Below are 23,185 nucleotides of genomic sequence, written 5' to 3' on the forward strand. Positions count from 1 at the left end.
AAGTTGCCGGCCAGGCTGGACGCCGTCCATTCACCCCGCTGCCTTGGAGCGCGGTGCAGACAGCCGGAGCCGGCCGGGCAGCCGCCAGCAGCGGGGCGCAGGAGGGTGCGGCGCTAGGTCAGGGTTGGAAGAGAGGCTCCCGGGGCGCCACTGGGTGGGTGCACGGCCAGGCGTGGTCCACCTGGCCCAGGTGGGGCCCCTAAGTCCTGTCCTCAGGCCAGGAATCCTGTGATTTCGTTTACTTGGAAAGCTGGTGCGATTTCGCAGTGAGATCTAAGGGTCAGTTCAGAAGGAAGCTGAAATCTTGACCCTCCTGAGCACCCCTCCCCCTTGTTGCACTCCTCAGAGGCCCGTCTCCCAGCCTATATTCCTCACTCCTCAGGGCTCTGGGAAGTCTCCTTTTTCCTCTCTAGACCCCGAGGTCCTCTCTCAAGGACCCTAGAGGATGGGCGCAGTGCTAGCTTAGGAGGCCAGCATCGCTTGCTTGGGCTGCATATCCAACGTACTGAAGAGGCCTTGTGGATACCTGCACCCCAAAGCTGATGTCAAGGACAGGGCCAGGAGGCTACAGAAAGTATGGGGCATAGGCAGTAAGAGAGGCTGTATCTAAGATTTTGGAAGACAGAGCAGCAAGCACAGGGATCAGTCCCCAGTACTGCATGCCGTGCTGCCCAGCCCTCCGGGGCACTGGCCTGATGACTGAGCCTGGGCATGGTGGCACACCTTTTGCTCAGAGCTAGGAAGGCTGAAAACAGGAGGCTCACTATGAGTCCGAGCTGCTTAGTGAGATATTGTAACAAATACATAAAATAAACAAACAACAACAACAACAAAACAGACAGGAAAGGTTGCAGTCCAGTCAGAAAGAAGAGACAAGGAAACACCCCAAGAAACAGGGAGTGACCCGGTCCTGCCAAGGTCAAATCACGGAATAGCAGAGCCCCTCCAGGCAGGAAAGAAATGGAAATGGTTTTCAGGGTTCTGAGACACCGCCTTACTGACCCAGGGTTTGCTCTACTCTCCTACTAATTACAAATCCTTTCTCCTCCAAGCATCCTCTGTAGACTGAGGGTGATCCTGGGCATCTGCCTGTGAAGGAGTGGGCCGTTTGCTGGCAGGGTGTGAAGGTCTGTCAGGTGGAGCTTTAGGGCAGCCATGCTGACTACACCCAGCTCTGCCTCTGTCTTGGGCAGGGATTTTCTCTCCTCCCCAGATCAGAGGCAGATCAACCATTAAGTCAACCTGGCACCCAAGCAGCATGCCCCAGGCCAGCCCATGGAAGCCAGAGTGACTTCCAGTAGCCAGAAGGGAACACAGGCACGCAAGGACACTGCCAGACTCCTGGGTGCTCTTCTCCAGCTTTTCTCAGGGAGGGCACTTTGGAAAGACACCCAGCTGCCTTGCTGTTGCCCCAAAGCACAGCATCAGGAAGCAGAAGCAAGAGCTAGTCACGGAGTACTCCTATTCAGGAGGAGGATGGCCTAAGAGTCGGGGAAACAGAGCACAGCCTGCACGGTGGAAATGTCCACAGACTGGTCCAAGCCGTCCTGGGCTTCCGAGGAAGCAGTGGCTCAGCAGTAGGTGCCTGCTGTTTGCTGCCTTGATTATGGAAGTCACAGTCTCCAAGATAGCAATTCATCAGCTGGTAAGCACAAGCAGCTGTTTTTGGAGCTAGAATGAGCTTCGAGGACATGTAATCCGTTGGCTCCACTGATCAGGAAGGCAGCAGTATCCAGCGTACTGGTCTTTGGAGTCCTCTGAGACACCTAAAATGCTCACTCCAGAGGTCTCCAGAGGCTCAAAGACCTGGCCTGTGTAACAAGGGCTCTTGAGGGACTGAAGACACAGCAGAGCTTGGCGGCTGTCCTCAGTGGTGTCCTTGTAGGTACCTAGCAGCTGGCCAGCGCTGGCAGGGAAGGTGGGCCTTTACCCTCCCGGGAGCACCCTGTTCTCTTGTTCCTTGCCTTTTTCCCAGCTGAGAACACCACTGAGCATCCCAATACCTTTTTCTCAGGGTGTCTCTCTCTGTGGTGACCCAGACTAAATCAGGGCCTCTACCCTAGGGCCCCTGACACCTGGGTTTTCTATCATCTGCCCCTGGAATATGAACTTGCAGAGTATTTTGTTTCTAATGTGCTCCGAGGACTTTCCTTAGTGCTTAAGGATTTGTTGCAAATAGCATAACATTCTGGCTGGTATGGTGGTCCACACTACATTAAGTCGTTTCCTATCATGGCGCACTTGGGCTTTCCGTCACCACCAGTAACCCTTGGACCAAACACCTTGGTGTACGCCTCAGTTGTGAACTGAGCTCTTTTGCGTCTACAGTGAGAATAGTCCCTTCACGCAGCCATAGTGTGTCTTGACAGCTCTGTTTCTCATTGGCCTCTTCAACAGTTGTTTCATTGTCATGTTATGAAAGAGAAAGCTACAGCGCAGAGAGGGTGGGTGCTCTCCAGATCTTGACTCAAGAGTCAAGATCTGAACTCGAGCCTGCAGGAGACAGAAGTTGGCTTGTTGCTGAGGAAGGCTCATGAGTTTCAACAGAGCCTGACTTGTGCTTATCCTAGTGGGATGTGTTGCCTCTTCAGCTATCATGAGCATTGCGTGAGTAAATATTTGTGAAGCACTCAGAACAGTGCCTACCCATAATGAACCCTATACAGCTGTTGGTGCACAGACACCTACCTGCTCTGCCCTGGCTGGCCACATAGGGCACAGTGGGTTAATAGCTTGACCTTTCTGGGCCTTAGTTTTCTCACCTGGAAGTTGCGGAGAGAATTTCACCTTCATAGTGGGGGAAATTTTAAATCTCATAGAATAAATAGACTCCATACAAGGTAACAATTCTCCCTCCTACCACTGGCATCTCTCTGGAGTTTCAAACTTGTGTATTTATACCACAATTTAGTTTTGGAAACCTCTCAGTCATTTTGTTAGCCCAGCAATGTTGAGAGGATCCTGTCAAATATTCTGAGCATTATAAAGGCCACTAGAGAGCTTTCTGGTGTGGGGGACCCTTCTGGCTCCTTAGGAGAGGGAGACAATTGTTCAGTTTCACTTTGGGGAATCTGGAAGCGTGCAGCGCCATCTGCTGGCCAAGTGCACCCCTGAGCGACAAAGCGCAGGCCGGCCCAGGGTGAGGTAGGCTCTGGTTCACCCTTTCTCTCCAGAAGGTAGGTACCCGTCTCTGGTCTGCAACAGCAAGATGGCAGATGGCCAGAGGAATGTGGGCAGCACAGGGTGAGCCCGAAGCCGACACCTTCCCCACTGCTGGAGTCCTCAGTTTCTTTACTTGCCAAATCACAGGATAGGGTCAGGATTTGCAGGGGCTCCTTCACCCGTGAGCTCCCCAGACACTGCAGAACAGGAACAGCAGTGGGAGCAAGGTGAGATAGTCGGTCTCCAGCTAAGGTCAAGCTTGGAACAGAATGCAACGGGAGAAATCCAGAAGCAGGAAACAATTCAGGGAAGTGGAAGAGGGCACAGCGGTGCTGTCTGCCACTGTCATGCAAATCTCCACCTCGATGATTTCATCACTGTCCCTTCACTGTCACTTACTGTGAGCCTGTGTCAGACCCTGGGGGTGAGGTCTTTGCATTGCATTTCATATCCTGTCCTTCAGTGACCCTTTGAGACAGGAATTATTGCTCCTTACAGCTGGTAAAAAAAGCAACCTGGTTTAGAAAAGCCAAGAACTAGTTCATGATATGTGGTTGGAACATGGTCACGTGGGATCTGGACCAGGCCTCTCTTCAGAGCCCAGAACTTCTCACTGCTTCCTGTCGTCCTCTCTCTGCCTACATTCTTTCCTCTGAAGGGAGGGAAGGATGTGGCGTGCAGGGCTCTTGTTGGTTCAGGCCACACCGACCAAGCCAGTGATGTGGGGACCTGAGAAGCCACGGGGGTGATCACCTCTCTCGCCAGTACTTTTAGTCCAGCTAAAAGCACCTTCTTCTTCTTCTTTTTTTTTGGTGGAACTGGGGGTTGAACTCAGGCCCTTGCGCTTGCCAGGGATAACCCTAGAAGCACCTTGCTGGCGGCTCTGCGGCTCAGGGACGAGTAAATCCCCTCCTTTCACTTCAGGAGTAAGGAAGGCAACCCTTGGAGCACAGAAACAGCTTCTCATCTGCAGGGGATCCCGGGCTCCTCGGGTGCCAGGTGCAAAGGTGGATGCACGCAAATCGGGGTCCCTTTAGGAAGCACTTTGAGTGGCAGAGCCTTCTCCATTCCCCGGACTCACCTGCCCTCCTGGTCCGTGCTGCCCACCTTGCTTCAGGTTCAGCACTCTAGGCATGGGTGGCCTTGGGACATGGAGAAGTGCAGGAAAGAGCATTGAGCTGACCCGACAGCAGGGACCTAGAGCCTCGACTTTGGGCAAGGGTTGTGCTTCGAGTCTAGGTTCCACTCCAGAAAAGTAGGAATAATAATACTCTCTGTACCTCCTTAGAAAGCTAGGCGCTGCCTCTAGTGTCTTTTCCAGTCTATTCCTGATGTCAACCCCAGAGATGAATTCCTCAAATACTTGTTCAATCAAGAATTCCAGGGCTGGGAGATGGCCCAGAAGACTGAGCACCTGCTTGGAAAGTGCAAGGGCCCAGGTTCAATCCCTGGTACTGCATGCCATGCCAGATGCTCTATGCCAGCCACTGAACTGGGCCTGGTGACACAGGCCTGTAATCCCAGCACTGGGGAGGCTGAGACAGGAGGATCACTATGAATCTGAGCATGGCAAGACCCTGTGAGAGAGAGAGAGAGAGAGAGAGAGAGAGAGAGAGAGAGAGAGAGAGAGAGCTCCAGTGGTAGGCTGACAGGGCCAGGATGCCTCTGGTCTGTCTGACCCCAACCTGCTGCTTATGGCCCTGCAGCTTTCCCTCCCTGGCTGCATAACCCTTTGCTGCTTTCTCAGAAGCCCTGTTATTGTAGGCTGCTAAATTAGATAGAAATATTACAGGCAGTCAGACAGGGCCAGCCCCTCAAGGAGACAATATGGAAGACAAGGTGGCTTTGCAACTTTGGAAGAGACAGACACTCCTCCTTTGGGCCAGACCTCAAGGCATAAGTAAATAAATCCAGCCACATGCTTCCCTGGGGATGGGCATCAGGGATGGATAGTCTAAGTAGGTATCAGTCACCTTGAAAGAGCCCTAAAGACTCACTAACCCAACCCCCAACAAGAAGAGACCCGGTCCCGTATTCATGCCCACTTGCTACATGACTCACTTCCTCATTTGGTATTGGATTTGATCAACTTTACCTGAGCAATGGGGCTTGTAATCTCATTGGTTGACTATAGTTTTGTCCCACCTCATGCCCACCTAAGAGAGTTCCAGTGTTCTCTACTACCTTAGACTTACCTCATTGCCTGGTTTTACTCTATAAAAATCCCTGGAAGAGACAGCTTTCTGGGGACAACCCACTTGGGCCACCTTCTGTCTCCCTCTCAGACAAAGCTTTCTTTCCCCAATAAATATATTCTGCTCTCAACCTCTGTTTGTTACTAAAATTCATTCTTCTGTTTTAGAGAACATAAACTTGTCCCAGGTACCTTTCAGGTCTGGAGTTTCATTTCCCCTGGATCACCCTGGTTCTGTTACTCCAGACGTGTGACCTCCCTGGCCACCCGCTGTGTCCCTCACCTTTTCCTTTCAAGTCTTACCCATCCTTTAAGCCCAGATCCACTGCCTTCTCCTCAAGAAGTTTCTTCTCCTACCTCAATCAGAACCGCTAAAAATACTTCATTTGTAACATTCATTTATTTTACTCATATAATTAATTTCTATTTTAACACACTTGTACATTAAATTTTATATACAGTGTAGACTCCATTGCCCCCAGGCTTCAAAAGGTCATGGTACCTAGCCAAATGCCCTGGGGATTGCATCACCCTCTTAGCCTAGTCCCCTTCCCCAGCCCCTCTTAGCCTAGTCTCCTCCCCCAGTCCCTCTTAGCCTAGTCCCCTCCCCCAGCCCCTCAGCTTAATCCCCTCCCCCAGAGCAAGTGAGCACATGAGAAATGTGAGGCCATTTCTCTTGAACACACCAGCCATTTCTCTCTGACTCTCCAACCCGTCTAAACTCCAAGGAGCTTTGAACCTTAAAGAGCTGCTAGGCCCAGGCACACTGTCTCACAGAAGGAACTGGTTCTGAAAACCTGACTCGCACCTGGGCTGGGTAGACAGAGCAAACCCTGCAGGGATTCTTCGAAGGGAGCAGGCCTTCAAAAATGCTGGATGGTCACAGTCAGCAACCTCTCAGTGCCCCACCTCCAGAGCAAGACTCCAGCGGCTACTACAAAAGCAACCAAGGAAGAAAACAGAGAGGGTTGGTATTAGCAGCAACTATCCCTACGTAGTGGGCATACTGCTGAGTTTTTAAAAAAATTACTGTAGGACCACGTTTCTGGAAAGATGCCCAACATGAAAGAATGGGGTACATTGGTAGATATACATTGCTTATCTTTGTTGACAAGAACCTGGTTGAAGCGCCTGGTGTGTACCGCACAGAGACTCTAAGGGAGAATGATACGATAGGTATGTGCTTCAAACTAGCTACAGGAGAGAATTTAAGTGTTCTCATCACAAAGGAATGAGAAATTTCGGAGGTGCTGGATACAATCTGAGCGCGCCCCAGTGTGTTCATGTGTCAGAACATCACATCGTACCTTGCAATATACGCCATCCTTGTCTTATCAATTACAAATAAAGTAAAATTTTCAAAACCAGATCTAGGATAAAAGTTATATAATAAGAATGGCTACCTTTACAGAAGGAGAAGCAAGGAAGCATTTTCTACACTGTTGCATGACCTTGAAATCATATAAATTATTTTTGTAATCATGAAAGATAAAGCTAAGTAAAAAGAAAAGCCGTAAATGTTCTAACAGTGGGAACGTTATTTAAAGAAACAAACTGTCCAGCTGGTACACAAGCACACTAAGCAAACAACACAAAGACAAGGGATTTAAAAACAATTCATCGGGCCGGGGAGACGGCTCAGTGGAATAAGTGCTTCCCTGGCAAGCGCAAGGGCCTCAGTTCAATCCCCAGTTCCGCAAAAGAAATAAACAAAAAAATAAAAACAATGCATCAACGGTGTATCGCAGCTCTAGAAGGGTATATCATAAACAAATTTTTAGACTCAAATAATTTGAAACTACAGTCTCAGTAGTCTTGTTGTTAGCAATAAGTTCAACATCAGTTTTTTTTTTTTTTTTTTTTTTTTAATGTATCTGGTACAGGGTCTCACTACGCAGCTCAGACTTGTAGTGATCTTCCTGTTTTCAGCCTCCCCAGAGCTGGGATTACAGGCGTGCACCACCACGCCCATCTCAGTGGCTGGCTCAGTGTGCCTTGGGGTGGGACTGGCATGGCGTGTGATGCCAGGGAATGAGCTCCAGTCCCTGCTCTTGCCTAAGCAGGTGCTTAGTCCACTGGGCTATCTCACCAGTCCTTCCAGCCCAGGTTTTGAAATTGTAATACGTGTACATTGTATGAGCAAAAAAAAAAAAAAAAAAAGCGAAAAACAAAAAAAAAAAAAACCCAAAAAACAAAACCCTTTTTGCATAGTCAGCAATTTTACAAGCTAATCCAGGTCCTTGTGTATGAACACTAAAGCCCCTGTACCCTTTGTTGCAGTGGGTGGGATTCCTGTGCCTCCTACTCTGGGCTTTCTCAGTGAGCCCAAGATGAGCCTTTGTTGGACTGAAATAAGCTCTAAGAAGCACAGTTCTCCTCAAATTCTCACTTCACAGCCCCTCCACTTTGAAGGCCTATGAGGGGCACTCCTTTAACCCTGGAGGCCTCCTCTGATCTCTACCAGGGCAGCATCCTGGGCTCTGCTTTCTTCACCTGCCAAGATAAGATGTGGGGTTGCCCTTGGGGCCAACCCCTTTTCCTGCAGCCCTTGGGGTTCAACCCAACTGTCCCTGCCCTCCTGGGAAAGGGCCTTTCCCGTCCATCATTCACCCAGTTCTCCCTGCAACCTTATTTTGAAAATCCAGTTCTTAACTCAGGTTAAGGAGCCTGAAAACTCAACAAAGTTTCGCTGCCTGTCAAAGTCCCCTGCTGGCAAATGATGTAACTGAATCTAACCTCACTGGAGAGATACAAGTTCAAGTCTACAGTTCCCCACACAGTCATGTGAAGACCATGCCTTCATGTCCTTGTTCACTCCAAAACCATTTGCAGGCCATATGAGGAAGTCCGCTGATCCTAGAAATACTGAAGCAAAGAGACAATGCTGATCCTGTTAATCAAGGATAGATGAGGTTCATTCATTTCTCCTTCTATAAAAACCTTATATGGGGCTGGGGATGTAGCTCAGCAGCACAGCGCGTGCCTGGCAAGCACAAGGTCCTGAGTTCAATTCCCAGTACCCCCTTAAAAAAACTTACGTTTCTAGCTTAGAGACTAAAATAAAGTAGTATACATAGTTTTTAATTATATACAATTGGTATATCAGCATGTGTATGTTTAGAAAATGTTGCATAAATATATATACATATTGATGTGTGCATAAAATATGATTGAAATTTCAAAAATTTCCTCTACTTAAGTGCATACTGTCATTAATCTCCCTCAGACCCTCCCCCCAATTCAAATACACGTATGCCGTCATCCTGGCTGCTTCTGAAGCAGTTCTGGAAGGCTCTTTTCATGTTTTTGCACAGCTGTGGCTGTCTTGATGTCCAAGACTGACTCAAAATACTTGCCTTTCATGGTTGTTTTGACTTTGGTGGACAGCCTGAAGTCACATGCACCAAGATCTGATGGACAAAGTGGCTGAGGACACACCGGAACGTGCATGCAAGCCAGCCTTACATCGGGTGACACTCGGCAGCAGTGCTCACTGTTTTTAAATCTCATTTCATGCATACACATGTATGAGAGGACTTCTTCAGAGGGTGCCAGAGGACAATGGCATAAGCATACTCAGCATACACAGCTACCCCCCTTATTTATTTATGGGCATTGGTACAATTCAGGCATACATAGTGACCATACTCACCAGAGGGCATTTGAATGTGCTCATGGTAAATCTTGATGCTTCTTTTTGTCCCCATTCCCAGTCCTCTTTTCAAACCCCCTTCCCCTTCCTGTTCATGGAGTTCGGTGTTCATTTGATCCTTGTTTTCTCGCTTCTTCTTTCCCTTCCTTCCTCTCCTCTGCCCCTCCCTAATCCTCCTGTTAATGGCAATGCATGTTTCACTGTGTTTTTGCTTCAACATTCACTGTGTTTTTCAGTCGTGTCCCTCACTACAGATGTTCACCAGTGGGCCAGGCAGGAATGAGTATGCCCACCTCGCTTGTGGAGACACGGGGCAGGTTACCCAGCGCTCCTGGGAGCACAGTGGCTTTTTCTAGCACTGCCCTTCCAGAGTCCATGAAGCCTGGCCAGCGCTTCTCTCTGTGCGGCGTGATGAGAGCAGGCCAGGAGCACGTCCCCATTCCCTGGGCGCAGGTGACAGATGGTGAATCCTGTCACAGTACAACACCTCCAGGATGTAGACTTCAACGATTTTAAACTCAAGAGCTTTCAAGGAAGACGGGTTGAGCCTTGGCACTTATACCAGCTCAGAACTCTGGACAAGTTCCTTATCTGAGCTGGCTTACGTGAAAGGGACACGTAATGATCATCCTGATCACACGCAATTGTTGGAAACTTAAGTGAGAAAAGGTATACAAAATGCTTCTAAGAGAACTTAAAACGTAGTAGAGCCCTTGCAGACACCCCTACACTGAGAGTTCCTCCTACCACAGCACAAGTCATGGGGTTTCTCGCTCTCCAGAAAGATGTGGTCGCTTCCAGAATGCCCATCTCAGCCAGGGATGTGCTGGGTGGGGGCACTTAAAGTCTCCAGCCCTGGTGGCGCAAGATCTCCCCCTCCACAGGGCTTCGCTCCAGAGCGTCCAGCTGGGCGCATCTGGCTAGGGAGATTAAATTATTTTTGAATTCCTAACTGAATGTTCTTTTAATGGAAACTTAATGACAGGCATTGAAATAGATTTCCTCCATAACCCCTCCTCCCATCGTGTCCCCCCCGCATGGCCCTGCGTCGCACAGATCCCGATAACCTTTATTCCCGACCCCTGGACTTTTATCTCCCCAATGACAAACAACCCTTGCTGGACAGAAAGAGGAAATTCCAGTCATTGTTCTCAAACTTCTGGCTTCCAAAATAAAATGCTCTATCTCCCCTGTCAAGCTTTGATTGACACACACTTCCTGTAATGGCAGACTGCAACGGCCCAGGGGCGGGGCCGAGGCTCATTTGCATTCTTTCCACCACAGCTTTAACTAGGTTTGTGCTACACAAAGGTCGGTGTCCCCATGCCATTCACAGAAGCCCCTGTTGAGGACTCAACTCTTGTTTCATGAAACTAAGGATGATGCGTGCTCCAAGGAGCCTGCAGTCCCCTTGGTCAGATTTTCTTTATGGTCTGCTGTGGAGATGGCAACAAGACACCCTGATCACCTCACTTCTTCCATTTGGCTACTCAAAGACTCTTTTCCTTCTGTCCTTTATTAAAGGCAGTCTCCCAAGTCTCCACTCAAAATATTGGCCCTTGGGTCAAATTCTCCAAAGTTAGAATCACCATAACAACAGAGAAGCCCTCCCAAAGAAGGAAAAAATTTGAATATAATAATGCATTGGGGAATATAGGGTTTTTTTTTTTAAGGAAATAAGAAAGACAATTGCTTTTGAATGGAAAATCAGTAAACATGGCAATATAATACACCTATGACTAATGATAGTGCTGGTGTTGTCAGGTCTTATTAGGGAAAACATTACTGCATGGGAATAAAATGGCTATCCTCGCTTTGGCCTTAGCCTAGAGGCAAGCTGGCCTTCTGGTGCTTTCCCGTCTGGGTTCTTTGCTTGCCTAGTCCTCATGCCCTGTAATCCCTTCTCTCCAAATGCCGAGTTCCCTGTGCTGCTTTTAGATTCCCTTTAGAATTATCAAAAGTTACCTTTCCCAGGTTAGTTTCTAAAGGGCGTTTATTGGAATGCTTAATGATTGTTGGAGGTTCATTGGGAATGGGTATTAAAAAGAAGTCTTCGATCTAACCATGGAGTAGTTTGATCCAAATAATGGAATATTTGGAAGCAAGCAAGTTTTCCATAGAACAATCCAGAAAAAAAGACTTAGCGGAAAGGTTCTGGGCATTCACTGCCCTTAACAATCAAAGAGACTGGGCTGCTCCTGAGCACTGTTCTTCCACCCATCCCCAAGCCTGCTGTGAGGGAGCGGGGAAGACCAGGGGGCTGAGCTCACATGTGAAGGACCTGAGTCAATATATTGCCCCTCCATTTTATAAATGGAGATAGGGCCATAAAACCTCTTGCTAGGAGCAGCAGAGAAGTCCAGCTTCTTCAAATTTGGGATACCTGACTTGTTTTAGCCTTGTCAGCAGGTAAATTCTGGTCTCAAAACATTTTCAAGCCAGGGTAAACTCCCAGCAGCCAGTTGTGTCCTCTGCTTTGGCCACTGACAACGTGTGCAGCCCTAGGCCCACCAGAGCTCCCAGTGGTCTGCGTCAGAAGGACAAGAGTGCATGTATGAATCTATAGAAACTCCCATCCAAGCGAAGACAACCACTACAGGACCACCTGCCACAGCTGCTGCTGTGCAGACTGACCGAGCTGCACCAGAGGGGAGTGTCCTCAGCCCAGCTCATTTCCTGCTGGGCTCAAGACAATCAGTGCATCCTATCTGCCTGCTTCCTCCCCACCGGTTCTGTGCTTTGCAGGAAAAAGGCCACCCCAAGCAAAAGTATTTTCCTCAGTTGCCCTGTCACATTGAATGCATAAAAACGGACAATAGAAAGCACGCATGCAGTTTCAAGAAATTTAATATATTAATTAACACACTGGATCATTTTTGATTCCCAAGCATTTTGATCTCCATTTTTCCCGAGATAGATTTACAATAATTCAGGTAGGGAACTATGCAGTATGTTCATGCTAAAACCTTCCCCTAAGGGACAATCCTTCCATTAGGTTGGTCACTTTTAGGAACACGTGGGGGTGGCTTGTAGAGACAAAGGCCTCAAAATGTTCTGAATGGGAGGCTACACTTTTTGCTTTCCCTTTCCACTTCAGAAATAGTGTTTCAGGGCAAAGCCTAGGCACAGCAACTCAAGAAACTTTTTTTTCTGGTACCAGGGATTGAACTCAGGACCCTGCACTTGCCAGAAGAAACTTTAACGATTAGCATTCTGTAGCCTTTTTTTTTTTTTTAAATCTTATTTTATTTTATTTAGGGAAGGGTCTACAGGATGCTCAGGGTCTCACTACTAGATCAGACTCCTAGTGACCTGCCTGTTTACAGCCTCCCAAGAGCTGGGATTACAGGAGTGCACCACCATGCCCAGTCTCAATTGCAGTTTCAGTGTGTCCCGGGGGCAGGGCCAGTGCAGCAGGCCCGTCTGTAGCCTTTTGGACTGACTGCATTCTCAAAATCCTCATTATTGTCTTGAATGCGCAAGAAATACTAACAGATCTGTAGATCCTCAACCCATCCAATGAGGAATGAAAAACATATCACCACTGTTTTCAATTCAACTATTCTGTTTTGCAGGAAGTAGTTGATCAAGATTCTGGAGTGTAGATCTAGCCTATACCTAAATGTACCACAGGAGATTATTTGAACCAGAGCCCAGTGTGGGCTGCTGCATCTGCATCAGCCATAAGCAAAGCCGTTTATGTCCTTCAGAGCCACTGGACTTTGCTTTCCCATCTTTCTTATGAAGCACATGTGACCCAGACTCAGGTGAAGTCTCCAATGACCAGTGTGGGAGAGCCTTAGGTCCTCAAGATGTTCACTGTGTGCCAATCTCTTCTTAATGTCCTTGGTTTATCGAGGACAAACGCCCAACTCAGGAGACAACTTTTCCATTGATAAAAATTTGCGTTGAAGTAAAAATGACATTTTCCCTATCCAAGTCAAAACAAAAATATAGTCATTCCCTAATCCTATTTAAAGCTTCTAACTTTTTTTTTTTTTTTTTTTTTTTTTTCAGAACCGGGGATTAAACTCAGATCCTGGCGTTTGCCAGTCAAGCGCTTATCCTACTGAGCCATCTCCCCGGCAAAGCTTCTAACTTTTTCAAGGAAACTTTTACACATACCTATTTTCTTTGGCCTGTCCATGAGGCTCTTCATGATTTCATCTCTTCCCATCAACAGTGAATGACCTAAAATAATTATATTCAAAACCCCAAGTGAAGTCCTGTGGCTTTCAGGTGTGGTTTCGTATGACTGTACCATCAGCGCTCACATAATAGTCTTGAAGAATCATGTATCTTGTAGGACCACAGTTGCAGGGTTTAGAGGCCACTGTGCTGGTGTACTTTGAAGGCTCTTGCATTTGTAGCCCAAACTGTTGATCGCTTCATAATGCTGAAGGCGGTAGATACCTAGAAAAAGTATCTTTTGGCTTCGTGGTGAAACCGCTGCTACATTTGGGTGTCATCTGTTTCACTGACTTCTGACAAGTTAAAGTTGGGGTTGTCATAGCCTAGTTTTATCCTGGCTCTAGCATCTTTCTCATTATAAAGACACATGGCACAGTGTGGGGTCTCCACTTCTATTGTCTTACTAAAGTTATGGAAGTCCACTCGGTATTTCCCTTCCTTGGTCTTGGAAACTATGGGAACAAAACGGTAGCCCCAAAGCACCTCCTCTGGGACATAAGATGTGCGGACTTGGCAGGTAGCACTGGTTGACTCCACCGTGCCATCTAAAAATACCACCAACTCAAAGTCCTGCTGGGAAAGGGTCTCTGCTGCCATGTGGAAGAAGGGACTGTTGTGGTCAATGACGTGGTAAATCGTCAGTGGGGAGATGAAGAATAGATTTTCATTGCCAGCATCAACTATGAAGTTGATATTGGTCTGATCCAAAATAATGGTTTCCCCTTCAGGAGTGACTGTAGTCTTCAGAAGCTTCCCATAGATGTGACCTCCAATAAGGAGGCTCTTCCTAAGATTAGCCACCCGGATTAGGAGGCAGAGCTTCCCAGCCCGCTTACTGATCACTGCATTCTTGCTGAATGTAATGGTCTTGGCACGTTTCTTGGGCCTGGAGATTTTGGCTAAAATGGCACCACACATAAAAGAATTGACAATAACGCCAAGAATGGACTGGAATATTAGTAGAAAAATGGCAGTGGCACATTGTTCTGTCACACACCTGAATCCATATCCAATGGTCACTTGAGTTTCAAGAGAAAATAGAAAAGCTGAGGTCATGCCATTTATGTTCTCCACACACGGGGTGTGGTTGTCAGAAGGATGGAATTCTGGGAGATCTTGGTGAACATAGGCCACCACATACCACAGGAGACCAAAGAGGAACCAACTCCCCAGGAAGGCTGAGATGAAAATGGTCATTTTGTATCTCCATTTGAGGTCAAGCACGGTGGTCCAGATGTCCACAAAAAATATAAGCCTGGACTGTGCGTCCACATTGCCAAATTCTATATTGCATCGCCCATCTTTGGAGACCAGCCTCGTTCTCTGCCGAGAACACCGAGAAAAGTGAGTGACAAGCCATTTGCGAAGATGCTTGAACATCCTTTCTGTCAACGCCCTGATCTGAAAGCACATCAAAGGAGAACAAAAATAAGATGACGTCTGTAGCAGAGTGAGCCTCGTGACTAACATGCTTTACTACCACACGTGAAGTTGACATTCAGACTGCCTGACTCATTGAACACTGGGGCAAGATTTTGGAAGCTGTTTCCAATAGAAACTTTCTCCAGGAAGGCTTAAATGTGAAACTAACAACGAAGACAAAAATGGACACATGCCAAGAGATCATATATTCAGGTATCTCCTGACCTAAGTCAATGTCACATCTTAAAGATATTTGGCCAAAATTAGTTTTTAAAAATAACTGCAGGGCTGGCCACATAACTCAGCAGATCAGATTAAGCTACCTATTTAGGCAGATTCAGGGCCAAGGAGTTCGATTCTGGGCGTGCTGGTGCTGGCCCTGCCCCAGGGATGCCCTGAGATGGTGGTGTAGACTGGGCGTGGTGGCACGCACTTGTAATCCCAGCACTTGGGAGGCTGTGAACAGGAGGATCACTATGAGTCTGATCTTCGCAGTGAGACCCTGTAAGCCCCATCCTAAAATACAGTCAATCAATCAATCAATCAATCAATCAATAATTGTGGGGTGGGCCAGATAGCTCAGCAGACTAAAGTGCCTGCTTAGGCAGATGCAGGGGCCAAGGTTTTGATCCCTAGACTGCCCTGCTGGTCCCGACCCAGGGGTGCACTGAGATGGTGACTGAGACTGGGTATGGTGGCACATGCCTGTAATCCCAGTACTTGGGAGGCTGAAAAACAGGAAGGATCACTACCGGTCTGATCTGTGTAGTTAGACCCTGTAGACCCTGTACTAAATACTAAATAAATAAATAAATAAATAAGTAAAAATAACTACGGCCTATGCTGTTATTCGATATCTTTATGCAAGCTACCCCCTTTTTCTTTAATAAAGTTAGCCTCCTGATAAGAAATAATTTCCATAAGCCTGAAAAAATATATTTTGTGAGCTATAAAAATAAGTAACTGGAAAAAAGAAACATTTATCAACATTCTACCTAAATTATCTTGTATACTCATTTGTTGATAAAGGGAATTGACCCCCAGAAAATTTCAATGATTTATCCTAGGTTAAATACCTAACCAGTGGCAGGATAGAACTGGAGCAAATGGCTTCCTGCCTGCAGCCCAGGGAAACCTCTACTGCGCTGTACCCCAGCTTGCAAATTTTCCATTCTAGACTCAGATTTCCCTAACACACATTATGATGAATACAGAATTGGTCAAATTTCATTGTGTATAAGGACTATTTGGAACAGAGATCAGAACATACCAGACAATGTCATAGACCTTCTCAGTGTATCTATAAACCTACTCTTACTGTCTCTCCGTGGTTTGCCAGTGTTTCCAAAGAGAACAGTAAGAGGTTGGCATCCTATCTCACCTTCCTTCCCTGGCCCAGAGCTACAGAGCTGCTGAGCCCTTTACCTCATCAAGGTCAAAGCACGCTTTCGCTCATTCCTAGATCTCAGATGCTGGTACAGTCAATTAGCACTTACTATTTATTCCACAAATACAAGAGGAACAATTCACTGACTATTCAAAATACTGTCTACTCAATGGTTTCTTACCAATGCATTTTTTTGTGACTTCCATTTTACAGCAAAAGAGGGAAGGGACTTTCCCCTAAATTGTGAGCAGTGTTGAAACTCAGGGGTTACAAACACTAGACTGCTTCTTCCCCTTCATCAAAGAATATCAAGGTGTGTCCCTTAGTTAGCGATGCCTTCATGGTATTTTTCATTAAATGCAAGTATGTTTTTAAAATAGATTTCAAAATCCCCCTCCCAAAATATGTTTATTCATTAAAAACTAGGAAGTGAAACCAACTTAGTGATACATTTTAAACAAAAGTGATATTCCAGTGTGTTGCTCAAGTCCCTAACCTAGGTAAAAACACAGAAAGCTAACTCGAGTGGAAGTGGTGAAAAGAAAACCACCCTGTGGTGATTTGAAATGTAAAAGAGATACTAAAGATACACACATAGGGGTGCTACCAAGAAAGCAAACAGGCATGCATGCCCTCAGGGGCCCTGCCCAATCCTCAAAGAGAATTAGGGGATGTCCCAGGTGAGGAGGCACATGGAGGGAACAGCCTCCCTTCCTTCCCAGTCCCTGCACCTTGTGCATCTGGCGGTGCTCAGTGCTCTGGACACTGACTCTTCCACATGCTGAGAAGTTCGGAGTATTTACCCAGCTCTTCACACAGTGGCTGTCCCCTTAACTTATCAATTCTAAGACAATGTTTATGAACAGAATCCACATTCTCTTTGTCTCACATTTTAATTCCAGAGATACTTTCTAAAACAGCATCTGGGGGCTGGGGAGTTAGCTCAGTAGAATAAGTGCTTGCCTGGCAAGCGCAAGGGCCTGAGTTCAATCTCCAGTTCCACAAAAAAAATAAAAAATAAAAAAATAAAATAATAATAAAACAGCATCTGCTGGGGTTCCCTCCCTCAACACCCTTCTCAAGCTTCTCTGAGATTTGTTCCACTTTTGAAGATTAAGGATATTTCTATAAAATGAGGAAGTACCCCCCCCCGATTTATTTCTTGGATAAGTTTGGGTTCCCATAACTACATCAATTGTAGAACTTCTGGTTGGCCCTACGCAGAGGTGAAGCAAAAACAACCAGCAACCTGTAATGCTTCCCAAAGATTGTCTGCACTTACCAGAGTCCTAAAAATATTCTGGCCTGAAGCATCCATGGCTGGGAAGAGCAAGGAGACGGTGGTGTTGGGAACTGGTCCTGCTGCAGGCTGGTGTCTTTGAGACCCAGCCCAATCTATCCTAGACTTCAGCCAGTGAACTGATGCTAGTTTTTGTTAGCTCGAAAACACTTAATTCCATGGTGGAATTGTGTGACTGAAAAACCACAGTACAAGGTGGTTCTCAGACCAAGCCCCAGGTCAGGTATATATATTTTTCCAAACCTCACATGGCTTGAATACCGTCATGCTAAGACATGACAAACTACCAGCTCAGGTCCCTAGGCAGCAGGTGGGGGCTGGGTCCCAGCGTTGCCCTCCTGCCTTTGCCACGCTCTGCGGCTCTCTCGCTGGGCTCCGAAGTCATGCCACATAACTTTTGGCCAGAATTAGTTATCATGCCTCTCCCAGCTTTATTTTCCAAAACACATGGAGATGCTGGATTTGCCAAGTATTCACAATGCTACAGGCAACTCTAGGAACATAGATGGGGACATATTTGTGAGATGAAAGAAAGATCACACCAGAAAGAAACAAGATACTACACTAATCTCTCTATATAAGAGTCACTGTTATGTAAGAAAGCAGAATTTGAAGGAAGCATTATTGTTGGATTTATTCAAGAAAACCTGGGATTTACTGAAGGTGTTTTTCATATATAGTGGATTAGCCAATGCTGTTGATTTATTTGTTCACAGAGTGAGAAGAATTTAGTGTAGACAATGCAAGGATACAGGACAGATTCATTCACTCACCAAACCCATCATTCACACAGAGAGCCATTATTGCACGTATCCTACTTTGCTTAGATAAAGGGCCTTAATCTTACCATAGACAGAGCCAGTGCGTGTTTTACAAACTATTATGTGCTTAGAGATTGTCCGATGGCTGATCATTACACAACATGCTCAGTTTTTAGGTCCCATTCTATTGAAATCAGTAAATCTTAATGGCAAACAAGAGGCTACACATTAACTAATATTTACCAAGGTATCCTTGGTGGCCAGGGCAAAACAACTGGATCACATCATTGCCAGTTTTTCTTTATGGCTTCAGCCTTCTTGTTCTATAAACAGCTCATTCTCAGAAAATGCTTTTTGTGCACACCCCAAACACTGACTGTACACTTATCCTGGAGGACTTCACTGATGAACAGAACTCTTCTTTTTCTCACAGATCTCACAGTCGAGTGAGAAAGGGAACAAAATACATCACCATTTACAAGGTAATACAGTTTGAATACCCGCCCCCCTGCAAAAAGCACCTTTTCTATAAGATTCCCCATTAGCAACAGAGCCACCATCTGGGAAGACCCTTCAGCTAGAAGCAAGCTCAACATGCTTATATATACATTAATTTATTTATCTATCATTAGTTAACAATGGTGAGTCAACCCTGCTGTGCATGTCAGCCACGGTGCTAGACATCCCAGAAGCAATCATGGGACAATAAAATAGCCATAGTCCTTGTTGACAGGTAGCTCCCGCTGCAGGTGGGTTCAGAAGTGGAGACAAGTCCATAAACAACACTTGCAGGACAATGCTGAAGGCAACACCTGTGTGGAGGACCAGGACAGGGACACCAAGCCAGGGCCTGAAACGACATTGGTGTCACGCATAGTAGAAGCTCTATGAATATTTGCTGAATGGCAATAAACAAATGAGCCAATGTGCTCATAAAGTAAGGCACCTGCTGTCACTTGTGTTGCTCGGGCTGCCCTTGTACTAGAGGTATTTCAGGAGGGCATGGTTGTGCATGTAGTGGTGACTGCCTGCATTTAATTGCACGTGTGACCCATGCAGAGGTGACAGAAGAAAGCAAGAACATGGGAGCTGATAGAAGTTCCAGGTAAACAAATAATAGAGGCTGAGGGACCTTAGTGACAACTTGGGCTATATTATGATGCAGACCTATAGGAAGAGAAACGGTAGAACAGCCAGGGACAGCCCGTAATTCTAAGTAAGTCCCGAGTCTCTTTCATTGGAACACCCTTGAAATTCTTGAAAACAAACAAAATTTCCTCCCATTTCCTTTTATCTGTAATAGTACACAGATAATTTATACTTTAATCAAACCCTCTTCATTCTATGTGCAATACCTGAAGTTCATGCTCATTGCTAACTTGAAGAACTAATTTTAATTTCTTTACAGGCATCCATCTCAGAACAATCCATTCTGAACGGGGGATTGCATGTAGCCTTTATTCCACTGACACCACCGCCCACACTACAGCCATTCATCAGAAAAGCGGGTAGAAGCCGTGTCTTCTATAATTGCTCATTTAGAATCACATTACTTAGGCTATCGCTTCTCTATATAAGTAAAAATTGAATTGCCTTTTAGATAAACTGCTCACAACCACAGTTAACTTCAGGACACTTCTGGGAGTCAGACTTTTACGGTAGAGCTAGGAAATACGAGCTCTGTGGCCTGAAAGTAGATGTCACAGAATGACTCCCTCTAGTCCCTTGGCAACTGTCGCACAGAAGAAATTCAGGTTTCTGTGAACGTTTACGATTTTGTTTCAGGCTGAGTCAACTGAATCACCAAACATTTTTTGGCGGCCTCTCATAGCAAAGTATTCAATGGGATAAAGGGGCTCGCTCTCCGCCTCCTGCGACAGCATAATTGTATGAATGCCCCACTTCCTGAACATCTCCTAAGCACCAGGTGCTATGCTAGAAAACAAAGTGATAGCCCCCTTTCCCAAGCTGTTCTTACTGGGCCGGCCAAGTAGCTCAGCAGATTAAAACATGTGCAAGTAGGTGCAGGGGCCAGGGGTTTGATACCTGGACCTGCCGTGCTGGCCCCGCCCCTGGGGCACACTGAGAAGATGATTGAGACTGGGTGTGGTGGCGTGTGCCTGTAATCTCAGCTCTTGGGAGGCTGTAACAGGCAGATCACTATGAGTCTGATCTAATAGTGAGACCCTGAACACGCCCTGAACACTTTCCTAAAAAAAAGAAAAAATACCAAATTGTTCCTACAGAAGTCATCAACATACACAGTGCAGCAGATTTGCTGAACAGGGCTGAGGATAGGATGTTAAGGCAGTGGCCAGGAATGGGACCCAACAGACGGGGTGTCACACTCACGCTCTGCTCCACACCCATGCTGAGGAACTAAAACAAGTGCCTCTAACGGCTAGTGTAGGGGACTTCCTGTTTTCTACGAAAATCATCTCAATCATTCAGAAACAGCCAACCACCAACAGGACTTGCAAATGTTTAGAGCCCTGCAGAGCCTCAGAACACCACATCCCAGGCAGGTCATATCCAGTGCACAGTAGACAGAGGGTAGCATTTCGCTTTTGGGTGGCATGCTGGAGACTTAGCTTCGGTGTCTTTAACAGACAAGTCACTTCTGGGCCCATTGGCTCTTATGGTGTTTTTCTTGTTTTTGTTTCTATTTTTATTTTTGGCCAGCTCAGCCCGCCCCGAGGGCTGGTGCAGCATGTGGTGCCGGGAATTGAACCCTCGTCCCTTGTGCCTGCCTAAGCTTGCCTAAGTAGATGCTTGAGACTGCTGAACTATCTCACTGGCCCCTAGTGGACTCTTTTGCAGTGGAATTTGACAAGGATGGTGGAAACAGGCTTTCCTGGCCTCATGGGCACCTGGGCCCAGACCCTTTTCAGGCTGGATGGAGAGCTATACTGGTGAAAGACCCCAGTCATTGGGGCGAGTCTGCCCCAGCACCCTCTCTGTTGCAAGGCCAGCCGTATGCTGTGTAAAGGGCCCAGATGAGATACGAGCCTTCCCAGGTTCTTCCAGTGGAGAGAGCTCAGGCATAAACCCAGGGAATCACAAGTTCTGGTGCTCTCACAGGTGCTCTGTCCTTTAGGCATCTCAGGTGTCCGCTGGCTGCAGTAGAATTGTCTGAACGACTTGGTGCACTATACATGGGAGACAATGACGAGATAGGAGATGTGGGTTGGTAATGCTCCCAGACCAGGTGACACCAGGAGCAGCTTAGCAGAGTGGAAGGGCTTTGGTTTGAGTAAACACAGATATGGACCTGAAGCCCTGCTCTGCTGCTAATCAGTGTCCAGGTAGCCCAAGCAAGCCACTTAACTTTCTGAGTTTTTTCACTTGTGAAATGGCCACATTAGATATGCCCAGAGGTCATGCTATGATTTAAATGCAACAGTGTGAGTAAAGTTCCTAGAACATATCAATCGTGCAGTGCAGAGTGGCAATGGTTATGATTAGTCTGCACTTTTAAATTAGTACAGCAGTTTAACCAAAGGTCATTGACTACAACCATCTTATCTGTCAGGTGGGGTCACATGGGCTATATGGAGACTATAGCCAAAGTGAAAAGGGCTTTCAAGAGAGGCACAAAAGTTCTGACCGCAGCCTCATCTATGCAGAGCCCACCTCCCACCATGAGACTGACAACAGTGTAATTTAATAAAGGATTCGTCTATTGTGAGAGCGCAGCCTTGTCTAGGAGAGGTGGGAACAGGATAGAGGGAGAAAGCCGTCCTGGGCAAGGCCAGACCTAGGTGTGGCACCCAAGTGTGAGCCTGCTCTTTTCTTGGTTGGAGTCACTGACCACACACCTATGCCCAGAAAAGAAGAGAAGGCAAGACCCGGCTTCAAGAGCTGGCCTGACACTCACAGTTAGATTCTGTTACTCTCGTACTAAAGATGAATGATCTCCTACCACATCAACTTCAGGCAAAACCACTGTGAACACTGGAGATTAGTTGAAAAACAAGACCTCTCTGTAATCTTGTTTGAACACAATGACATGACCATTGTGCAAACCACGAAACAGCCAAATGGCCTCCTACTCTGGTTCCTACGAGGGATTGCTGTTGCTATACCAATAATAGCTTTAGCCTCGTGCCAGAGCTCGCTCCTTCTGGGTAATAAGATTTGTTAATGTAATAAGTTAATTAACATATTGGCATACCCATACTTCCTTCCAAAGCAAAGCATTTTTTCCATAAGCCTTCAGAACCTAAAACAAGTTCAAATCCAACTCAAGCCCTCTTGACCCCTTCTAGTGAGGCTCTCACCCTAGAAGCTCATGGTATATGGAGCTCAAGGGCTGGCTATAAAAAGCCCAAGTGCCTCAAATATGGGGTACTCTTAATGCTTTTTGGGTGAAGGTCCCTGACACCATAAAAGGCCATAGCTCACATGACATGACAGATATAACTAAAAGGTAATAAAAATGGTTTTAAAAGCCAATTGGGTGAGGGCTTGGGAGGTAGCTCTGCAGTCTAAGTGCCTGCCTGGCAAGTGCAAGGTCCCAAGTTTGATCCTCGGAACCCCAGGTGCACCATGCCAGCCCTGAAAGCAGGTGTGGTGAAGCATGCCTGTAATCCAAGCACTGGGGAGGCTGAGACAGGAGGATCACTATAAGTCTGAATTGAGTAGCAAGACCCTGTATCAAAAAAAAATTAAATTAAAATTAAAAAAAGCCAGTGGGTGAGAACCAATTTCACTGTTTGCTTATAGAAACCACATGTGCATGAATAATCGAGGAAATAGCCAAATGAAAATGCCAAAAGCCATTCAAAGGAGTTAAAATTTTTAAGTCCAGGTTGTATATTCTATCCAGCTGACTTGTTGACCGAGATCTCTGGTCCTTCTGAGGCACGAACTACTCTCACCACAAAGACCACTGTCTCTTCTCAGAGTCCACAGGGAGGAGTGAGAGCTGCGATGCCCCGCGAGCAACGCCAGTGGGAAGTGAAGCTGGGCAGGGCAGAGGTGTCTGTCTAATGCACCCTTGACACCCACCACCACTTGCTGTGGGCTTTGGAACCAGTGCTCTGGAAGCCAGACACTTATCCTATGAGCACTTCCAATGTCACTTTCCATTGTTTTCCATAACTATTTCTTAAGG

At 46.6% G+C, this 23,185-nt stretch overlaps 1 protein-coding gene across 4 annotated transcripts in view; it reads right to left on the reverse strand.

Annotated features, from left to right (window-relative positions):
• Positions 1-13,106: 13,106 nt before the first annotated feature.
• The window catches only part of Kcnj1 (potassium voltage-gated channel subfamily J member 1), a 38,773-nt gene continuing 28,694 nt past the window's right edge, over positions 13,107-23,185 (reverse strand). For 3 of the 4 annotated variants that reach the window (XM_023701480.1, XM_023701479.1, XM_023701481.1), the window contains one exon: positions 13,107-14,600. In XM_023701480.1, coding sequence (XP_023557248.1) covers positions 13,461-14,579 — 1,119 coding nt within the window. In that variant the 5' untranslated portion in view covers positions 14,580-14,600 and the 3' untranslated portion in view covers positions 13,107-13,460. Of the gene's footprint in view, positions 14,601-17,290; positions 17,430-23,185 lie in introns of those variants that run through there. The other variant, XM_004641413.2, reaches the window with a different exon arrangement.

Source organism: Octodon degus, unplaced genomic scaffold (assembly GCF_000260255.1).
Source record: "Octodon degus isolate 3935 unplaced genomic scaffold, OctDeg1.0 scaffold00136, whole genome shotgun sequence".
In the NCBI taxonomy this organism is placed as follows: Eukaryota; Metazoa; Chordata; class Mammalia; order Rodentia; family Octodontidae; genus Octodon; species Octodon degus.